Source organism: Mugil cephalus, chromosome 6 (assembly GCF_022458985.1).
Source record: "Mugil cephalus isolate CIBA_MC_2020 chromosome 6, CIBA_Mcephalus_1.1, whole genome shotgun sequence".
Taxonomy (NCBI): domain Eukaryota; kingdom Metazoa; phylum Chordata; class Actinopteri; order Mugiliformes; family Mugilidae; genus Mugil; species Mugil cephalus.
The window spans coordinates 3,470,421-3,487,184 of NC_061775.1; the positions used below are offsets into that span (position 1 = coordinate 3,470,421).

At 39.7% G+C, this 16,764-nt stretch overlaps 1 protein-coding gene across 1 annotated transcript in view; it reads right to left on the bottom strand.

Moving 5' to 3' along the window:
• Positions 1–16,764, bottom strand: part of xpr1a (xenotropic and polytropic retrovirus receptor 1a) — a 62,230-nt gene that overhangs the window by 20,282 nt on the left and 25,184 nt on the right. The window contains exon 3 of the mRNA XM_047587856.1: positions 985–1,086. Coding sequence (XP_047443812.1) covers positions 985–1,086 — 102 coding nt within the window. The remainder of the gene's footprint in view (positions 1–984; positions 1,087–16,764) is intronic.

Sequence of the window (16,764 nt, forward strand, 5' to 3'; positions counted from 1 at the left end):
CCTCGGCCCTGCTGAGGAGACAGTGACTCACTGACAGTAATACTAATGTGATCCTGTCAACTCTGCTGATTTACACGTGTCACACATAGAACTGAGAAGATCAGGAATGATAACACGTGTATTCTTTCACTCTATTATTTTACTCATTCCTTATTGATAGAGATTCAAAGAGTGGCAGCATATGCAGAGTTTTGGATTTAATTTTGGACAATTTAGGTCCTATAATCAGACTTTAATCTGCACACGCTGTTCTTTTAAAGGTGAAAGATGTAAGTTATTATTGTCTGCAGCAGATAATGATCACCATAATGAAAGTCTATTTAACAAATCATGCCATCTATAGATGCTTACTGCAGACTTCTGGCTCATGCCAGTTGACATACACTGCTGACAGTTGCTTCAGTGCACTGCTTCAGTAAAATCAACCTACTGCTAACAAGGTCTGCAATGATTTATACTCAGTTTGTTTGCTCATGCCATCAATCTGTCAGTAATGTCCCATCATTATGAGATGGAACAATGTTTCCAGTCAACCTTGGCCCCCTGTTGACCTAGAGAGCCTGCAGTTTCACAACTGTCCTCCAGAGGAAGCACTGTCTTTAGATACCTCCCATTTCCCCCTTGAGCTGAGGTTCAAGACTAGAGATGGAAACCTTCTGGGTACTTGAATACCAGAATATTATGGCTTCCATCTCATGTTACACAGCACACTCCCTCGCTCCCTGAAATACACTCGAGCAGGCCCACTCCCCCAGACATGGCCCAAATACTGAAGATTAGAAGCAATGTCACTGAGCATTCTTATGTATCTAAATGTAGTGCAGGGAAAACTCTTTTATATATATTACATAAAATATTATAAAACACCTCACATAAAATAGCAAAGGCAGGATTAGGTTCATTTATGACGCAGTCCCTGACAAAACATTAAAAAGGTTTACAGTGTATAATCTTACCCCAAGTGTGACTCCGCATAATAAATACCTGAATAGAATGTGTTGATTTTCAGAAGCTCTTTCTCACAGGTCTGGAAAAACCTCTCTTCAAATTTAGCGTAATATCTCTTCACTGTGTCTTCATCTGTGACTGGAAAAAAACAGAAACAAAGAGAGAGTATTATTAAGGATGACAAGGCTGGGTTGAAAGTTTGGTTGAAAGATGGAGCAATGGCAAAGCGTTCTGTTAACGTTGGTAACAAGCAAAGTGATAAAATAGCAGCACTCATGGATGGTGTTAACGTTATGAAGTTACACACGTCACGTTTCTTCACATTTAAACTGAAACTTTAAACTATATCACTTGAGGTCCAGATTTTCTTCTATTTTGCAAGAAGTTACACTGGCATGATTTTCTGTGTATCTGGGTATATTTACTAGGGCAGTATAATGGCCAAAAACAAACAAACAAACAAACAAACAAAAAACTGCCAGTAAGTAAGCTAAACTGTGCTAATTTTAGGAAAACTGTCATCATACATACTGTATAAAATATGATGGACCTGTATGTACAGCAATCCCTCAAACACATCCCTCATAGGACATAAAATGTTGATATTCCTATCACACTGACATTTACTGTAACTTAAGGATAGATTTGTCTTGTTTTGTTTTCCCTTTTCCTTATGAAATAAAGCCAGAGCATAAAACAAGTACAATTGTGCAATAAGTATAAAAAAAGCAATAAAATGACAACATATTGCAAAAAACATAAATCTCGTAACACTGAGTAGTGTCTGAATCTGAATGTTGTGTCTATGTATTCATTGATTATAGGGGGGCCTTCATCAACTAGTGACTCTTCCAAAAACTGTAAAGTCTAGTACTTCAAGGTTCATCAGCTGTAGAGCCCACAGACAGCTATCCATTCAGAGTTACAATTAGATCAGAAGCTCCTTCCTGTCTCTTCTCTGTCTGACGAAAACCTCCATGTCTTTTTCAGGACCGGTCAATTCAATCAGCATTGATGCTGTGTCTCAAATAATCCTCTGCCTCATTCACAGCAGGCTACCTAACACCTGACAGGGCTTAAAATGCAGCCATGGCCAGTCACTGTATAAATGCACATTCACAGACACACAATGCTCACACATCCACCGCAGTTGCTTGTCAGTTCGTGTCAGCAATTATGATAATAATGAAAACCAAGTCTAAAATATCCCTATAAGATCAGATGGATTTAACAGTACATATAATCATTAATCTACAGTGTGTCTTCATTCCAAGCAGATTGAACACTGTGTTTTTCTGGATATATTGGCTTCAGTGTCACCTCTGATGGCGAATACCGCTACGCAAACACTGGGTTTCATATACGGTAAGCCCAGGCTGTAACTGGTGTGTTGAGGTGTGTTTCTATTCGGCGCAGTAATAAGAAAGAGATGCCTGAGGCAGCAGCCTCTTAATGTCACCGCTCTATTCACGTGTACAGTGAAAACATGGGTGAATAAAACTGCGATGAAAAGTTGAAAAAATGTTCAAGAGTGATGTTAATGTTCAAGTTACAGTTTCAAAAGAAAATGAATGAAAAACAGCATCCACATGTAAAGATAATCAACTATATGTTAGTTAAAGATGTTTGGTGGTGAAGGGATATAGTCTAATCTGAATGGACAAATCCGTAAGGACAACAGATGATTATGTATGGGAGAGTACACAGCTGACTTCGCTTTATGAATGAACATGCAGTTTATAAACTAGAACTAATAGGATCAACGAGGACAAACAGCATAAACGAAAACAGCGACCAAGAAAACAGAGCTGTTGTAACAGATGGGGGTGCAGATTGAGAAGGGGTAGTAAAAAAGATATTTTGCATATAGTAAATATATATAGCAAATATACCTTGCATAAAGAAACCCAGTATGCGCCTATATGCAACTCGTTTGAATAGGTTCCTTACATCAGACAGAGAAGGTATGAGAAGAAGGAGGGAGATGAAAAACCGCTGAGTCGGGGAAAACATTAAATCAGCTAAAAGAAGTGAATGTGAAATGTTAGCAATCGAAGGAGAGAGACAGAAACGGAAACAGATGGTTTCCAATCTGCCTCATAGTTCTGGTGCAGTCACAACTCTTTCAGCACTACAGAACCACAAAGCTCAGCCACACTGACCGGCTGCAGATGGATGGATGGATGTCTGGATGCATGTTTAAACTGCTGACTGATTGACTGGCTGGCATTAGCAGGTTAGACAAATGACTGAGCACCTGGCTGGCCAGTGCACCATGACACAATGACTAATGGTTCAACACACTGCTTCACTTAGACCTGCAGACACGAAGCACACTGAGCTGTGTAACTCAAAGTAAAAGGTTATGCTGCTAATGAACACTTGGCATGAAAGAGCACTAAAAGATTGGACGCTGAAGAGAAGATGGGGTGCGGTTAGAAAAATTTTGCAAGAGTTTAAATTTAATTAATTAATGCAGAATGCTGAACTGTCATCAGACAATAGCTGATGTATTTGAGAGATTACTGCCAATTCCTACTTCCGCTACTTCCAATGAAAAGCATTTGATCTTTCTGAGACACTCACTCTTTTATCGTACTCTTTTATTTTAGGTGTTGTGGAGATGTGCTAGATGAAAGTGAAGACGTGTTGGGAGGCTTTCAGATATGAGAGGGGTTATGTTAAGTGACCCAGCACCTCTGTCCCTTTGTGTTATGCTGACCTTGTGCATAGAGGAGACAACATGACAACATGCACACATGGCTTTATGTTCACATATTTATGTGTGTGAGCCATATCGTGGAAGAACAAAGGCAACAATCAGAGCCAGAGTGCATCTTTGAATTCATCCTCACAGGTGTGTTTTATCAAAGCTTCACCAACAGAAGAGGGAGAGCGTTATAGTAACATTGTGCCAACTATTCGTCTGTCTCTTAAAATTAACAGTATGAAATGCAATGAAACTCCATACAGCTACAGCTACTGCAGCATGTGGCGTCTGCGTTCATCTGACACTATCATTGTCAGCTCCACAGTATGGGGTCTCATTATTTCTAGTAGGGATAGTAGGCAATAGAGATGACTCAAGAGTCCAACAGCTCTCACCTAAGGAGTCTGAAGTTTGAAGTTTGGACATCATAGTAAATGAAAGCTTATAGGAGCGTTTGCATGTGGAATCCAGTCATCATTATCAGCTTTAGACATGGACCACAGAGTTCATCAAAATGAATCCTAAAACATATATAATGTGTTTTGAAATGGAGAAATACTGCTTCACCGATAAACATCCAGATTTCAGTGGATGACAGTGGAGAGTTCTTCATTCAGGACTTCCAGAGGTAAAGCAGCATCTCCAGAGGTCTAGAGAGACCTAGGACTTAGAAGTCCACCCCACTGTATTTCATCCAGCCCCTTCAGTCCTGGATATCCTAGACATTTGTCTCATCATGTATGTGCATATTTACAGCTAAGTAACCCAAATATGATATACAGAAAGGCACAAATAATGTTTTTTTTTTTTTTTTTACAAATACTTATTTCAAACAAATACTCCTCAAATTATTTGTGTTCGAGAAGAAGACATGACTTAACATATTACTTACATATCCTAAAGTAGAAGTGTAGCTCAAAGAAACTACTATTCAAATACAAATACTTTTTTTCCCCTCAACAAATACGAATACCAATACTGTATGCTTTGCACACCTCTACTGTCCAGATATTACTGTGATTAGAGAATTGATTGGACTTACAGTCAGCATCTAAGATGTTAACATACCTGACTAAACAGGACCAAAGATTTACAGCCCCTGAGCCTCTCACTTTGCTCACGGCATCAAAAAAAAAAAAAAAATCAATATATGGCTCTATTAGATTTAAGAACATTTAACTACTGTAAATTACAGCCATGAATTGAGACAACCAGCAACAGTGAGGCCTACATTTTTTTTTCCTTAGCCCCAAGCAAGATGCTAAATTAGTTTTATCCCAATCAAGTATGAGCACAGTGATCACAGGCTTAAAAACAAATGTGAATATTTATTTGGATTTGTTGATAATTGTTCACATAAAATAATGAGGAATTTTGAGATTATAAATCTCAAAAAGTCAAATGTAATGCATCCTCTTTGTCTGTCCTTATTTTGACAATTTTTAGACCAACTAAGAAAAATAACGTAATAAACACAATTTAACCCATGGATCAAAAAGGCCAAATCTTTGAAGTCTTGTGTTGTTTTTGTCTGGCTTCAGATAAACAGATAAATTAAAAAAAATTAAACTCTATTTAATTTAAAGACTTATCCCTTAGTTGTGTCACACATAAGCCAGCATCAGCACTAACAGCTAAATCCAGACCAGGCGTATCAAGTGTTTTAAGGGCCTCTGTGTTCAGGATAAGACATGCTGTGAGAACACTAGATCCAGTCCGGTTTATTTATTCACTTTTTCAAACAAAGAATTGTGCTGGTAGCAAGAAAAACAACTCTTGACCTACAGTATTCCCAGGGCGGCTTGTAGAAGGCAGCCCCCCTTTCTCTGCTAACCCCTTCTTCTGTAGATTGTATAAATAAATGATGAGACAGCTTCCCCAGAACCCTACTACGCTCACCCCCAAAACACTTCACACACACACGCACATAAACTCCCCACCCCCAGCTTCTTATATTCCCATACAGGCATCCTGTGACGAGACCCCATAAAACAGACGTATAAATCCTTCATGGAGTAACCTGCTGACCATGAGGAGGATTCAAAGAGAAAAACAACCGGCACAAACATGTCACTCCCTCAAATCACACAACTTCTTTCAGTATTTTGTAAGCAGAGTGACAGATTTTGCTGGTAAGATTTTTTCTTTGCTATTTATGTCCATGTCTACATGGACATATTAGTGTATATTCACATGTTACTGCTGAACTCAATTGTCCTTCAGTTGGGACAGACAAGAATGCACTGAGCGAAGGGAGAGGGATGGTTTCCTCTGAGTTAGGAGCTCAGATATCATCTGTCATTACACTGAAGCCAGGAGAGAGGAGAGGACATAGTATCTTCACAATCTTCTAAAATAAATAAGCCAGTAGAAACAATCCACTCCGTATACAAAGACACAATCACCATGTCCCTCTTTTTATGCTCCATTTAACCCATTTAGTGACACTTCACTGTGCAATATAAAGTATATTTTGATAACAATATTGTCAGGGGAGCCAAAGAAGGCCATTACATTATGAATGTTGCTGTACTAGCTTCACTTATCTCCCCCCTGCAAGCTCACAGGTGTAAATCAGGAAGAGAAAGACAAACTGAGCAATAAAAGAGAATAGAATTGACTTAACTGTGGACTAACATCAATCTGGAGAGACAAAAACGGCGAGTGCATAAAAAGCCAGTGCAACATCCTCTAGTCGCAGGCTTTAAGGAAGGAAATACAACACTAAAACCAGCCAGACAGCCCCCTCCTCACCTCCCCCCCTTCTCTCGCCTTTTTTTCTCACTTATTCTCATTCAGCCCTCCAGCCACAATTAATTCTACCAATCATCTCTCTCATCGAGGCCAGGGGAGCATTAAGAATGCACACTCACTGGGCTAGACTGCCAGCCTGGGAGGACCGGAGGCAGGACGAGGAACTACTGGGGCTCCCAATCCATTGTGTACTATTTATACAGCCAGACTGCAAGCTAAGCAGCTCCAAAAAATAAACTACACCAGGGCAGACTAACAAATATGATATGATGGAGAGAATCACACGTTCAACACATTGTGAGAAGTGTTAATATCTTTATCTTGTTTGTGTCGATGCACAAGTGTGTGTGTGTGTGTGTGTGTGTGTGTGTGAGAGAGAGAGAGACAGAGAGAGAGAGAGAGAGAGGGGAAGAAACTGAAAGAGAGAGAGGCACACATGATGGGTAAATTACCAGCAGCCAAGTGAGTACTTGATGAAAGGGAAAGAGTAAAACCAAGAGGCCAGATGGGGTGCGAGATGATCCCAGGAACCGGAGGGAAAACAACGGAACACACAGGAGAATGACACGGGAGATGTGTGGGATAAATGATAGTGGAAGATGTAGAAAAAAATACTGTAGCATCAAAACTTCTAAAAATCCCAAAAGACGAAGAAATCAATCAGAAACAAACGGATAAATGGGTCAATGGGTCAAAGCTTCAAAGCGTGCTAATCAAACACAAACCTGGAAGCAGAGAGTCCTATCAACATGCATGACTGGCTTATGCAGCGGAACATGCTGGATTGTACCTGCCATCGTTAACAAGAGAAAAGACTCGCTTATAAGAATTTCATTGATTTTACTTGCACGTTAACTAGGGAAATCATGTGATTAACTGAGACCAAATATTTTAACCTGCTGGCACATGTTTCTATCAGTTTGGGCACATTGTAGTGAGGGTGCTGGACTAAATAATAGAAACGTTTTTGTACTTAATTCAATCCAGTTTAACAGCACCACAAATGATATCCTCCAAAATCAAGTACAGTTGATTTCCCATCTTTCTGACACAGTTTCATCACAAACTGAACAAGACCGTAGGACTGTTCTATAAGGATGCATTTGTTTTCTCAAGTGTTCCTAATGAACTGGCAAAAGGCTGTACTTATGTTGCATTACTTTGTATGCAGTTTGTAGTAAATGAGCTAAAACACTGGTTTAGAGGTTAAAGAGCCGAGATATGGATCTGTCCAAGGTACTGAAATCTGACAACAGGTTACAATTGACTTCAGTGAAAATCGTTTGACATGAGATGTTTAGTTAGTAGGTCAGTAAGTTCCCTGTGAATGATTAATCATGAAACTTTTTCTGAGAAGCTTCATCTATCATTTCTGTTTCCTAGCATTAAACAAGTCACAAAGGTACAGAAGAAAGTACACTAATAGGCAAAGTTTCTGGGAACTAAATGAAGTGGGTCATGCTTGTTGTTACACAGGTGCATTGTTTGTAGCAACTCAATAAAGGAGAGGGCCGACTTCTTTTACTTTGTTAGTTACCCCTGTTTTAAGCTCTGATACTTCCTATATCCCTTTTAAGTCCACATGGGAACAGGTACACACAAAAAGCACTGTTGTAACTTGATTTGGAGTTCAGTGGGGGGTTAAATGACCATGACTGAAAGCACAGAGGAGGTTAAATGAGAATAAGGGAGACAAGAAAATGCATTTCATGAAATGGAATGGGACAAATGGGACACAGATTTCCCAAATCAAAACAAACAAGAAGTCAAGACAGTAGTATTACTGACCAAGGGATGGGGAAGGTTAATTACTGCTGCTCTTAATTCTTCAGAGGCCAGTGGAAAAAAAAAGACAAACCAATCTAAGCAATTCTCTCCCTTATTATCTGTCTTTATCAGTTCCTTCTCTCTTCCTCTATCCCTTCTTCCCAGCCTCTTTGTATTTGACTAAGCTGCAGCTGTGAAGTGTTATCTCTGACAGTCAGAGTGAGAGAAAGTTTGGCCCAGACCTCTCTCTCTCTGCCTCTCTCCTCCCAGACCCACACATAGCCTTGAAGATCAGGATAGCTTCTCTGAGATTCTGGCTGAGTCTCTGCATATCTCTCTACAGGTAGAAAGAGAACTGAGGGAAAAGGCAAAATGATAACTGCCTGAATTAAGCTGTCTGATTTATATCATCGGGTGAAATGGTCAGCTTCAATCACGACTCCCAAACCTTGTCAGACATTTGAGATCCAGAATATTTTTAAACACATATTTATTACTAAAGTTTGGCAGTGCATTATGAACTAAAATGAAGGATGCATTAACCCTGTTGCCTCACTAGCACTGTCTGCTCTGAATAAATGTTGTTTTGATCACTATGTGCTAAATGTAAGTGCTACATGAGCTATTTCCCTAATTTGTAAACGTGGAAGTTATTGCCAATATCACATTTCTATACACAGCCGGTCAAACCTTGGTTAATGTAGACTTTATTCCTGGCAGCCACCCAATAAAGGATGTGGATAAGTATCAGTGTCTCAGTATGCAAACTCACGCACTGCACAGATCCCTCATCCAACATTAGGTGAAGCAAATCTAATCTTAAAAGATCAGGTCTGATTTCATGGAAGCGTTCTCAAAGGAAACAGTCACAGTGGAGTCAGTCTGTAAGATGAGGACTTCTGAAATATACGGTTTCATTTTCAACTGACAAACACAAGTGACACTTTAACTCAGATTTTGTGTGTCCTATTATTACTCACAGTTGAAAGTTTACATTACATATAGTACATCTCTGCTTCATTTCTTATTAACAGCAACAACGCATACACACATTTATTCAAGATCAATCATATATTTGTTAAGATATATTTATTTTACATGTGTTACATATAGGAACAAACAAAGAAATCTTAACACTATGAAATACACTTCTAGTATGAATCTGAGGTAGAGAACAATATAATAAAATAGAGATTTCCTGATTGGCATAAGAAGATCAGAACTAAGGCCAATCAGGGCATTTTCAAAATGACTGGATTGAGCCAAGTCCCATCTTTAAAACATGTATTTTATGACTGGTATAAACCAAGACCTAACCCGTCTTACTTTGTAATGCTATGAGTTAGCATTTGTTGCTGTGTGAATGCTCAAGTCAAGCTTTATACCACTATTTAGAAAGATATAGTTAGCTGGTTATTTATCTTGTTAAGACCATCTAGCTCTGTGTTTTTGTGCTATTGTTTATGATAGGACATAAAATAAAATGAAATCTTTAAGGAATAGCTTAGAGGCAGGTGTTTTTTTCTTCGTGATGCATTGCAGAGTTACTCAACTATCAAGCATATAGGCCTGCACTGGACTGGTTTTGAAGCTTATTGTACTTAATATGGTTGGACAGTGCACATGTGATATATAATAATAAGAAAAGCATTTTTTCTAAATCTCATTTAAAAAACAACAACAGATCAAATCGGGGGCAAAAAAACATAATCACACCAAGCATGGAAAGACATTTTGGTAGTAGAATCTGGTGCCTAATGCACCACTTGAAAGCCTGTCAGTATACATGTGGGTTTGCTGGGATATCCTCCATTATGTTTATGCCATCAGGGAACCAGTATCTAACTGGCTCAAGTGCATTATAAATCCATGGATGGATTAGGGAATTATCTCCTCTGAAACATCCAATGTCTGGATGGTAAAATGCTTGTCAACAAGATTTAGCATGAATGAAACTATTGGCATGTAAGAGTGTTAGATAAATACACCTATATCATTTTAATTATGGGGTCTTGTTTGTTCTGTTCTTATTTTCGTACAAGTTTGCAGTGTAAAGAAAGGTGAAAGATGAGGAAATTGCCAAGGTGGATGACACAAATGTCACCCAGCTGACAACTTCAAACATGAAGGACCTTATTAAACAAATGGGAAGGAGTTCAAGAGGGGAGATGAAGAGTAGTAGAGTAAGAGAAAGAGTTGGGAGAGTCCTCAGAACAAGAGGGAAAATGATGGTTGAGCTACGATGTCATCAAGTGTCATCTACATAGAGTGAACTCACAGCACATGACCAAAGCCTGAGAGCAACTCAACTATTAGTGAGGCCACAGATATTTTCTGCTGTATTAGTACATAATGTATTTTACAATATTTTGTTTTGTTAAATTGAGTTAATGAGTCAAATTAACTAGACATGACTGTCTTAACAAGCAGAGCCAACTCATAATCTCTATGAGAAACACTGACTGACTGTTTAACCCCCTTAGTCAGGGTTGGTCCACACGGTCATGGCTCATTAAGAGAACAATAAGGTTCATGTTCTGCTTTCAGAGTTACCCAAACATGACTGATATTAATCATCTTCACCTTGGGGGGAAAGAGAGGATCACAAAATGTTTGATTGTGCTGCTGATGTCTCACTTTACTGCTCTGCTGGAGAGGAAGTGAGTGAGGACAAGACCCTGTAATCTGTTGCGTTCACAACTCTTTCTATTCTTTTCAATTTCTATTCTTCAAGACAGAAAATACTGTATGTTTAGCTCCTCTCTCACTACCCTCACAATTTCTCTTCTCTCAATCTTTCCTCTTCACCGAGCTTGTTCTGCTGATCCACAAGCAGCCGAGCGGAAGGAACAAGGGTGACATCCTAGACTCACTTCATTCATGTGGGAAATAACAGGGACCGGGAGGCCACAGAAGAAGACATCAGAGTCCAATTTGCAACAGCATTGAGGTATGTTAGCAGTAATGTGCTGTCAGTAGTAATGACAAATTGTGTGTTCAGAAAAAAAGCTAAAAATATTGCAGATTTAGCCTGGCCTAGCGGGAGACACTCGATTCATTATAGGGTGTGTTCAACTCATACAGAGACAAAATGCCCCAGAATGCAAATGGAAAGTCCTACAACAAACAAAGCACTCCAGTACAGCACTGAGAGGACGTATATGAATACATCACTGTTAATCTTCTGTCCATTACCACATAAAAAACACCCAAACAATTTGATTGGTCCGGCAATCAATATTAAAGCCCGTTTGACAAAGCACAGAATTTGAGCGGCAGATCAGAGCAGATGTCCGGGTTTTGCACAATCTTACATCATCTACATCAGTTGCATTGTAATCTTGCTGGCCTGCTGTTACACTGAAAACATACAGCGTGTCGTAAGAAAGAGGAATTATCTGGTCAAGTCTGATGGAGTAAATATTCTAAAGATATTACTGGTGTCATACTGCAAAATGGGGATACATTTAAGTGTAAGAATAACATTAAGTTGAAGTTTTTGCAAAATTAACAAAAGAAACGTTTATGAAAATTGCACTGATGCTTAAAGCCACTTCATTTGTTGTGCACCTCGCACAACAGTTGACACTGCTGATGGATGTGATGAGGAAATGAAATGTCTCACATCTGAAGCACCCATAATACACTGCTGGATTAGATTTAATGAAAAGGGTAGACTTTCCCATTTAATACAGAAATAAAATACAAAGGCAGTGATAAAAAATAAAAAAAAAAAAAACAAAAAAAAAAACAAGAAAATGTATTGCTAGCTGCCCTTGAAAGAATATTTCAGGACATTATATGCTGATTATTGTACTTGGAGTGTAAAATACAAAAAAAATCTTTTATTCAAACACTGAACCTGGAGCCAAAATGGCCCTCTGGAGGAGAGTCGATTTTTGACGGCTATAATAACACCAGTCACCTGGTTGGAAGAAAATTGCTCTTCCATTTCACTGTGTAGCTGTGTGCGACTGCATGTGTGTATCTGTGTGCACTAAATGCACCAATAGACTTGCATGAGTTTGAGTAAATGTGTGTGTCCTGTTCCATTTTTGCGAGCTGGTTGGCTGAGAGTGACATTGTCATTATCGACATCTCTCCCTGCTCCCCTGGATCCTGTAGCCATTAGCAACCAACTCCGGGAGTTGGCCTCTCCTCTGTTGCAGCCAATTGCTTTCACATCACCGTGTGGCTGTGTGCATGCATGCGAATGAGCAGGTGTTCCTTCTTCGTTTGCGAGTGCGCGTTCTATGTGTGTGTGTGTGTGTGCGCACTTGTGCCAGATATGGCTCAATGATAGCAGCATGATTGAGTGTTGATTATTTGATCAAATGCAGCCTCACTGTTACTCATTTATTCCCAATTTATTATTGTATTAAGACGAATGTTCTAGACAGCCTTATATCTCCACAATAACAGAACAACAGAACAAAAGACACACACATTTCAAAGTGGGCGTGCTAAATACAAAACCGCACACCAGAAGTAAGAAGTCAGCATAAAATAATCAATAAGTGTTGATTAGGCCCACTCAGTACCTTTGTACTGCATGGCAAGCAACAGCTTTTTTTTCTTTGTGCTTGAGAATCAATAATGTGATTAGACTGTGTTGTAGGTCTCCATGAGCAGAGGAAAAAGAGCAGTATGCGCCTACCAACTGTGAAATGAGGATAAAAAAGCAAATGGCCAAATAAAACAACATTTCAGGTCATGTATCCAAGAACACAACGATGAGCAGCATCTGCTGAGAAAGACTGCACCGGTGTTTTCCAAGAGAAACAGCATTATACATAACCGGTATGCTGTTTTGATGGATGTTGTTTTGATGGAGCTGCACACGCTAATATCTCTGTGCTCACTAGCAAAACCATTATACAGCAGGGAGAAGAAAATACTTTGCTACAGGGAATCTAGAAAATACTTTGCTCAAGGGCACCTTCGAACCAGCCGAAAAAGGAATCACTTCCCATGTGACGATTGTCTGACCTTTAGGTTGACACTGACACTTTACATAGCAGATCCAACACTCCAGGCACTTATTGGCACAAAAACAAGGAAAAGCTTTTATACTGAGGAGTGTGGGTTTGGAAAAAAAAATCCCTTCAGTCTGAACCTCTAGCAGTATTTTATTCACAGATGTGGAAGAAACAACAGATTTATTGCTTGTATCAGCTGATGTAAATGTCACCACAGCTTTGGAGGGCCATTACACAGTAAACGTGATTAAGATGGGCTTAGTTGATGTTGATAATATGATGATCATTTTTGGTTCATTGCATCAGATAAAACACTTTTAAATATATCATTATAAAGCACACAAACAACACATCATACAGTGCAGACAAAGTATAGATTTACAAACTAGGGATAAAATCCCTTATTAAAGATGCTAATGCGCCTTTTTTCCACTGTTACCATGGGAGCTGATCATGTGACAAATCAGAGGGGTGTGTCCATTGGGATCTAAGAATACCTGTGAGAAGCTTCTGCGTGGGATAGAGAGAGAGATCATATATTATTGCTACATTACAAGCCTGCACAAGAGTTTAATCAGGCCAGTAATAAAAGCAGGGTGGGCTGATGGAGGGGGATCCTCTGGGAGCTGCAGCTCTTTGTGTCTGTTAAACCCCTCTGGACCAGGACAACCTCCCTCCCTCTTACACAAACCCCCACATCAACATCTTCCCACCCCCACTAACATTGCTATTCCCAAATTTCCCTTGTCTCTCCGCCCTTCCTTCTTCCTCAGTTTTGCTTTCATGCCATGTCACATTTCAGGAATGAGTAAGCAAGAGTTGAAGTCCCGTTCCAATCACCACAGCTCATTAGGGCCGTTAACCCCGAAACCAGGACCTTAGATCTTCACACACAAACGCACACACAGAGACACACACACACACACCTGTGACCCGCTCCTTTGGCTAAGCGGCTCTGTCTGTGCAGGGTGGACCCCACGCCAGATGATGGATGTGACAGATCGGGCCCTTGCGGCAGCTGGGAGCCCCAGTCTAGCTGATGGGTTATTCATTACAGCAGCTTCAACTGTCCTTTAAGGACCCTAAAATGCCACAGAGCAGAGCTGCGCTCAACACAAACAGTCTTTATTGTGATGGATGCGACAACACCAGCACACTAGGATCTACAGGTATCAACCTTGCTGCTGGCTGTGCAGCAGGGCAGCAGGTTTTATTTAATTTGGTGGTCTTCCACGAAGGCGGATATAATTAATTACATTTAATTTACGGAGCACATGCTTGTTATTTTGGTCTGTAATAGGGGTGTTAATCTACCCACCAAACGATAGATGTGTAACATTTGTTTTAACCTTTACTTTAATCTAAATTGTTCCCAGTGATGGATTAACACTTATAGATACTTTATACTGATAAATAGAAATGAATTGAATTAGAGAAATAAAATGTTGGCAATTACTAACAATAAATATAAAATGATTTAGATATTATTTGGAAATAATACAAAATCTAATGTTCTAATGTTGTTGTTTTTTTTTTAGGTTAAAGTAAGGTTCATACTGCAGTCTGAGTCTGGACAAATACCAGTTAATATTTTACAGAGGAAAGTTCCAGTGGATTCAGAGGGTCACTGCTTCATTTGCTTTTAGCCACTAGCCAGGTATGTGTGATTGTGTAACATGTTGCCCATATCTGAGCCTGTTTTGAAGCTTTCAGTGCGAATACTTGCACGTCTGTGGTACAAAGTGTGGTGTTTTGAGCAAAGAAATCCCTGTCTATCTAACATACATTGAAAGAGAAAGAATAACATCGACTGAAACTTGCATTATGATAATTCTCTAAAATGTTCACACACCCAGCTATATACTTTACTGATACTGCCAGGGAGCTTTAAAGGAAACAATCATCCATTTTAATAGTCTTTGCCTGTATGGTGCTTCAGGCAAATACAGACTTCAGGCAATAAGCACTTGTAACTTTATCTGAGAACAGGTTCAGTCTGAATCATATTAGTCTCCTTACCAGACATTTACTATATAACACTTCCCCCAGACATATTGGTTGTTTAGTCTGCCTATAAATGATCCTGCACAGGAGCTCAAAGCGATTCACTCCTTCTCAAAGCAGCAGTGACAGTGCAAAGGTCCTGTGTGGGCTGGGAGGCTAAAGAGGAGTGATTACAGCTGAGGGGACTTTGGCCTCGGGGCCAGCAGGAGATGGATAAAGGCCAGAAAATGGAACAAGTGACAAACAAGGCATCTGCCAAGAGAAGGACAAATACAATACAGAGAAAGAGAGAAACACAGCTGGAGACTCAAGACAATCTATCAACTAACTCAAAGAGTCGATGAAGGCCATTTCTTTCTAAATGACTTCTGACATTATTCAAATAAAGAATAAAGTACTAGCAGCAAAACTAATCATTACTTCTCTTTATTTATGCTTTGAACAGTAAAAACATCCCTTTCATGCATATCACAGCCAATCAACACAGCGCTTTATGTTCTCTTTCATACATTCACTTCTCATCTCATTATCCCTCTGTTCATGAAGGAGGAGGGTGTAGCTGCTCCTTTGCAATTCCTAATGAGGCACTGCGTATGTTGCATGTGTGTTTTTTGTCCAGTATGCGTGTGTGTGTGTGCGTATGTGTGTGTGTGTACATTACTGAATACATCGGGTGCCTCAGTGCATTACCGTGGATACAGCTGGTTGTCAGTCTGAGGAATTCTATTATCCCCGAGACTACTTCACATTAAATTACACATATCACCACAAGCTGAAAAAAACTCGCAGTTGTTTTGTGCATGAATTTTAGTTATTTACATTTCAACTAAAACAACACAAACCCTTAAGTTTGCAATTACAAAGTTGTGGGAAGCATTTCGAGTCATTCTAGTCTCCCATAGTCTTCTCACTCCCACATTGTCTTGTCTATAGTGACCTTTATCAGTCAGGACCTTAGCAAATGATATTAGTATTCTAATGTCATTCTGATGCCATTTAGAAGGACACCAGGGGCAGAATTGATTGTACTCTATGCCTGACATACGTAACAGCATGTGTGCACATTTACAAGCCGCAGCAGCAACAACAACAACGGCAACAGCAGTCATGTTCAGACAGCTAATGTGAACATGATGGAGCATTCACACAATAAATGACAAAAGGTGAAAGGTCAAATGTTCGTATATCTGTTTCCCTAATACAGAAAGACACAAAGAACACACAAACAAAAATGCACAAATACACACAAGCACACACCCCATCCTTCATGCAACAGAGAGTAGATGAAAGAGCCTGTAGCTGTGGCTGGAGGACGGGAGATGAGGAGGAAGAGGATGGGTGGATGCTGGGTGAGTGCGAGGAGGTGCAGAGAGCGTGGGCAACTGACAGACAGACAACAAAAGACCGGCACTGCCCCCAGGTTCAAAAGAGCCCTTTCAATGGAGCACCTACCACTGCTCACATAAACACATATCTATACACCAACAAACGCGGTCCCCTCAAATCATTTCTTTATCCACTGGTAGAACAACATTTTCACACGCTGTTTGTATGTAGAGTTACACTGTGTATTAAAAGCTCTAAAGCAGGCATGTGCGTATA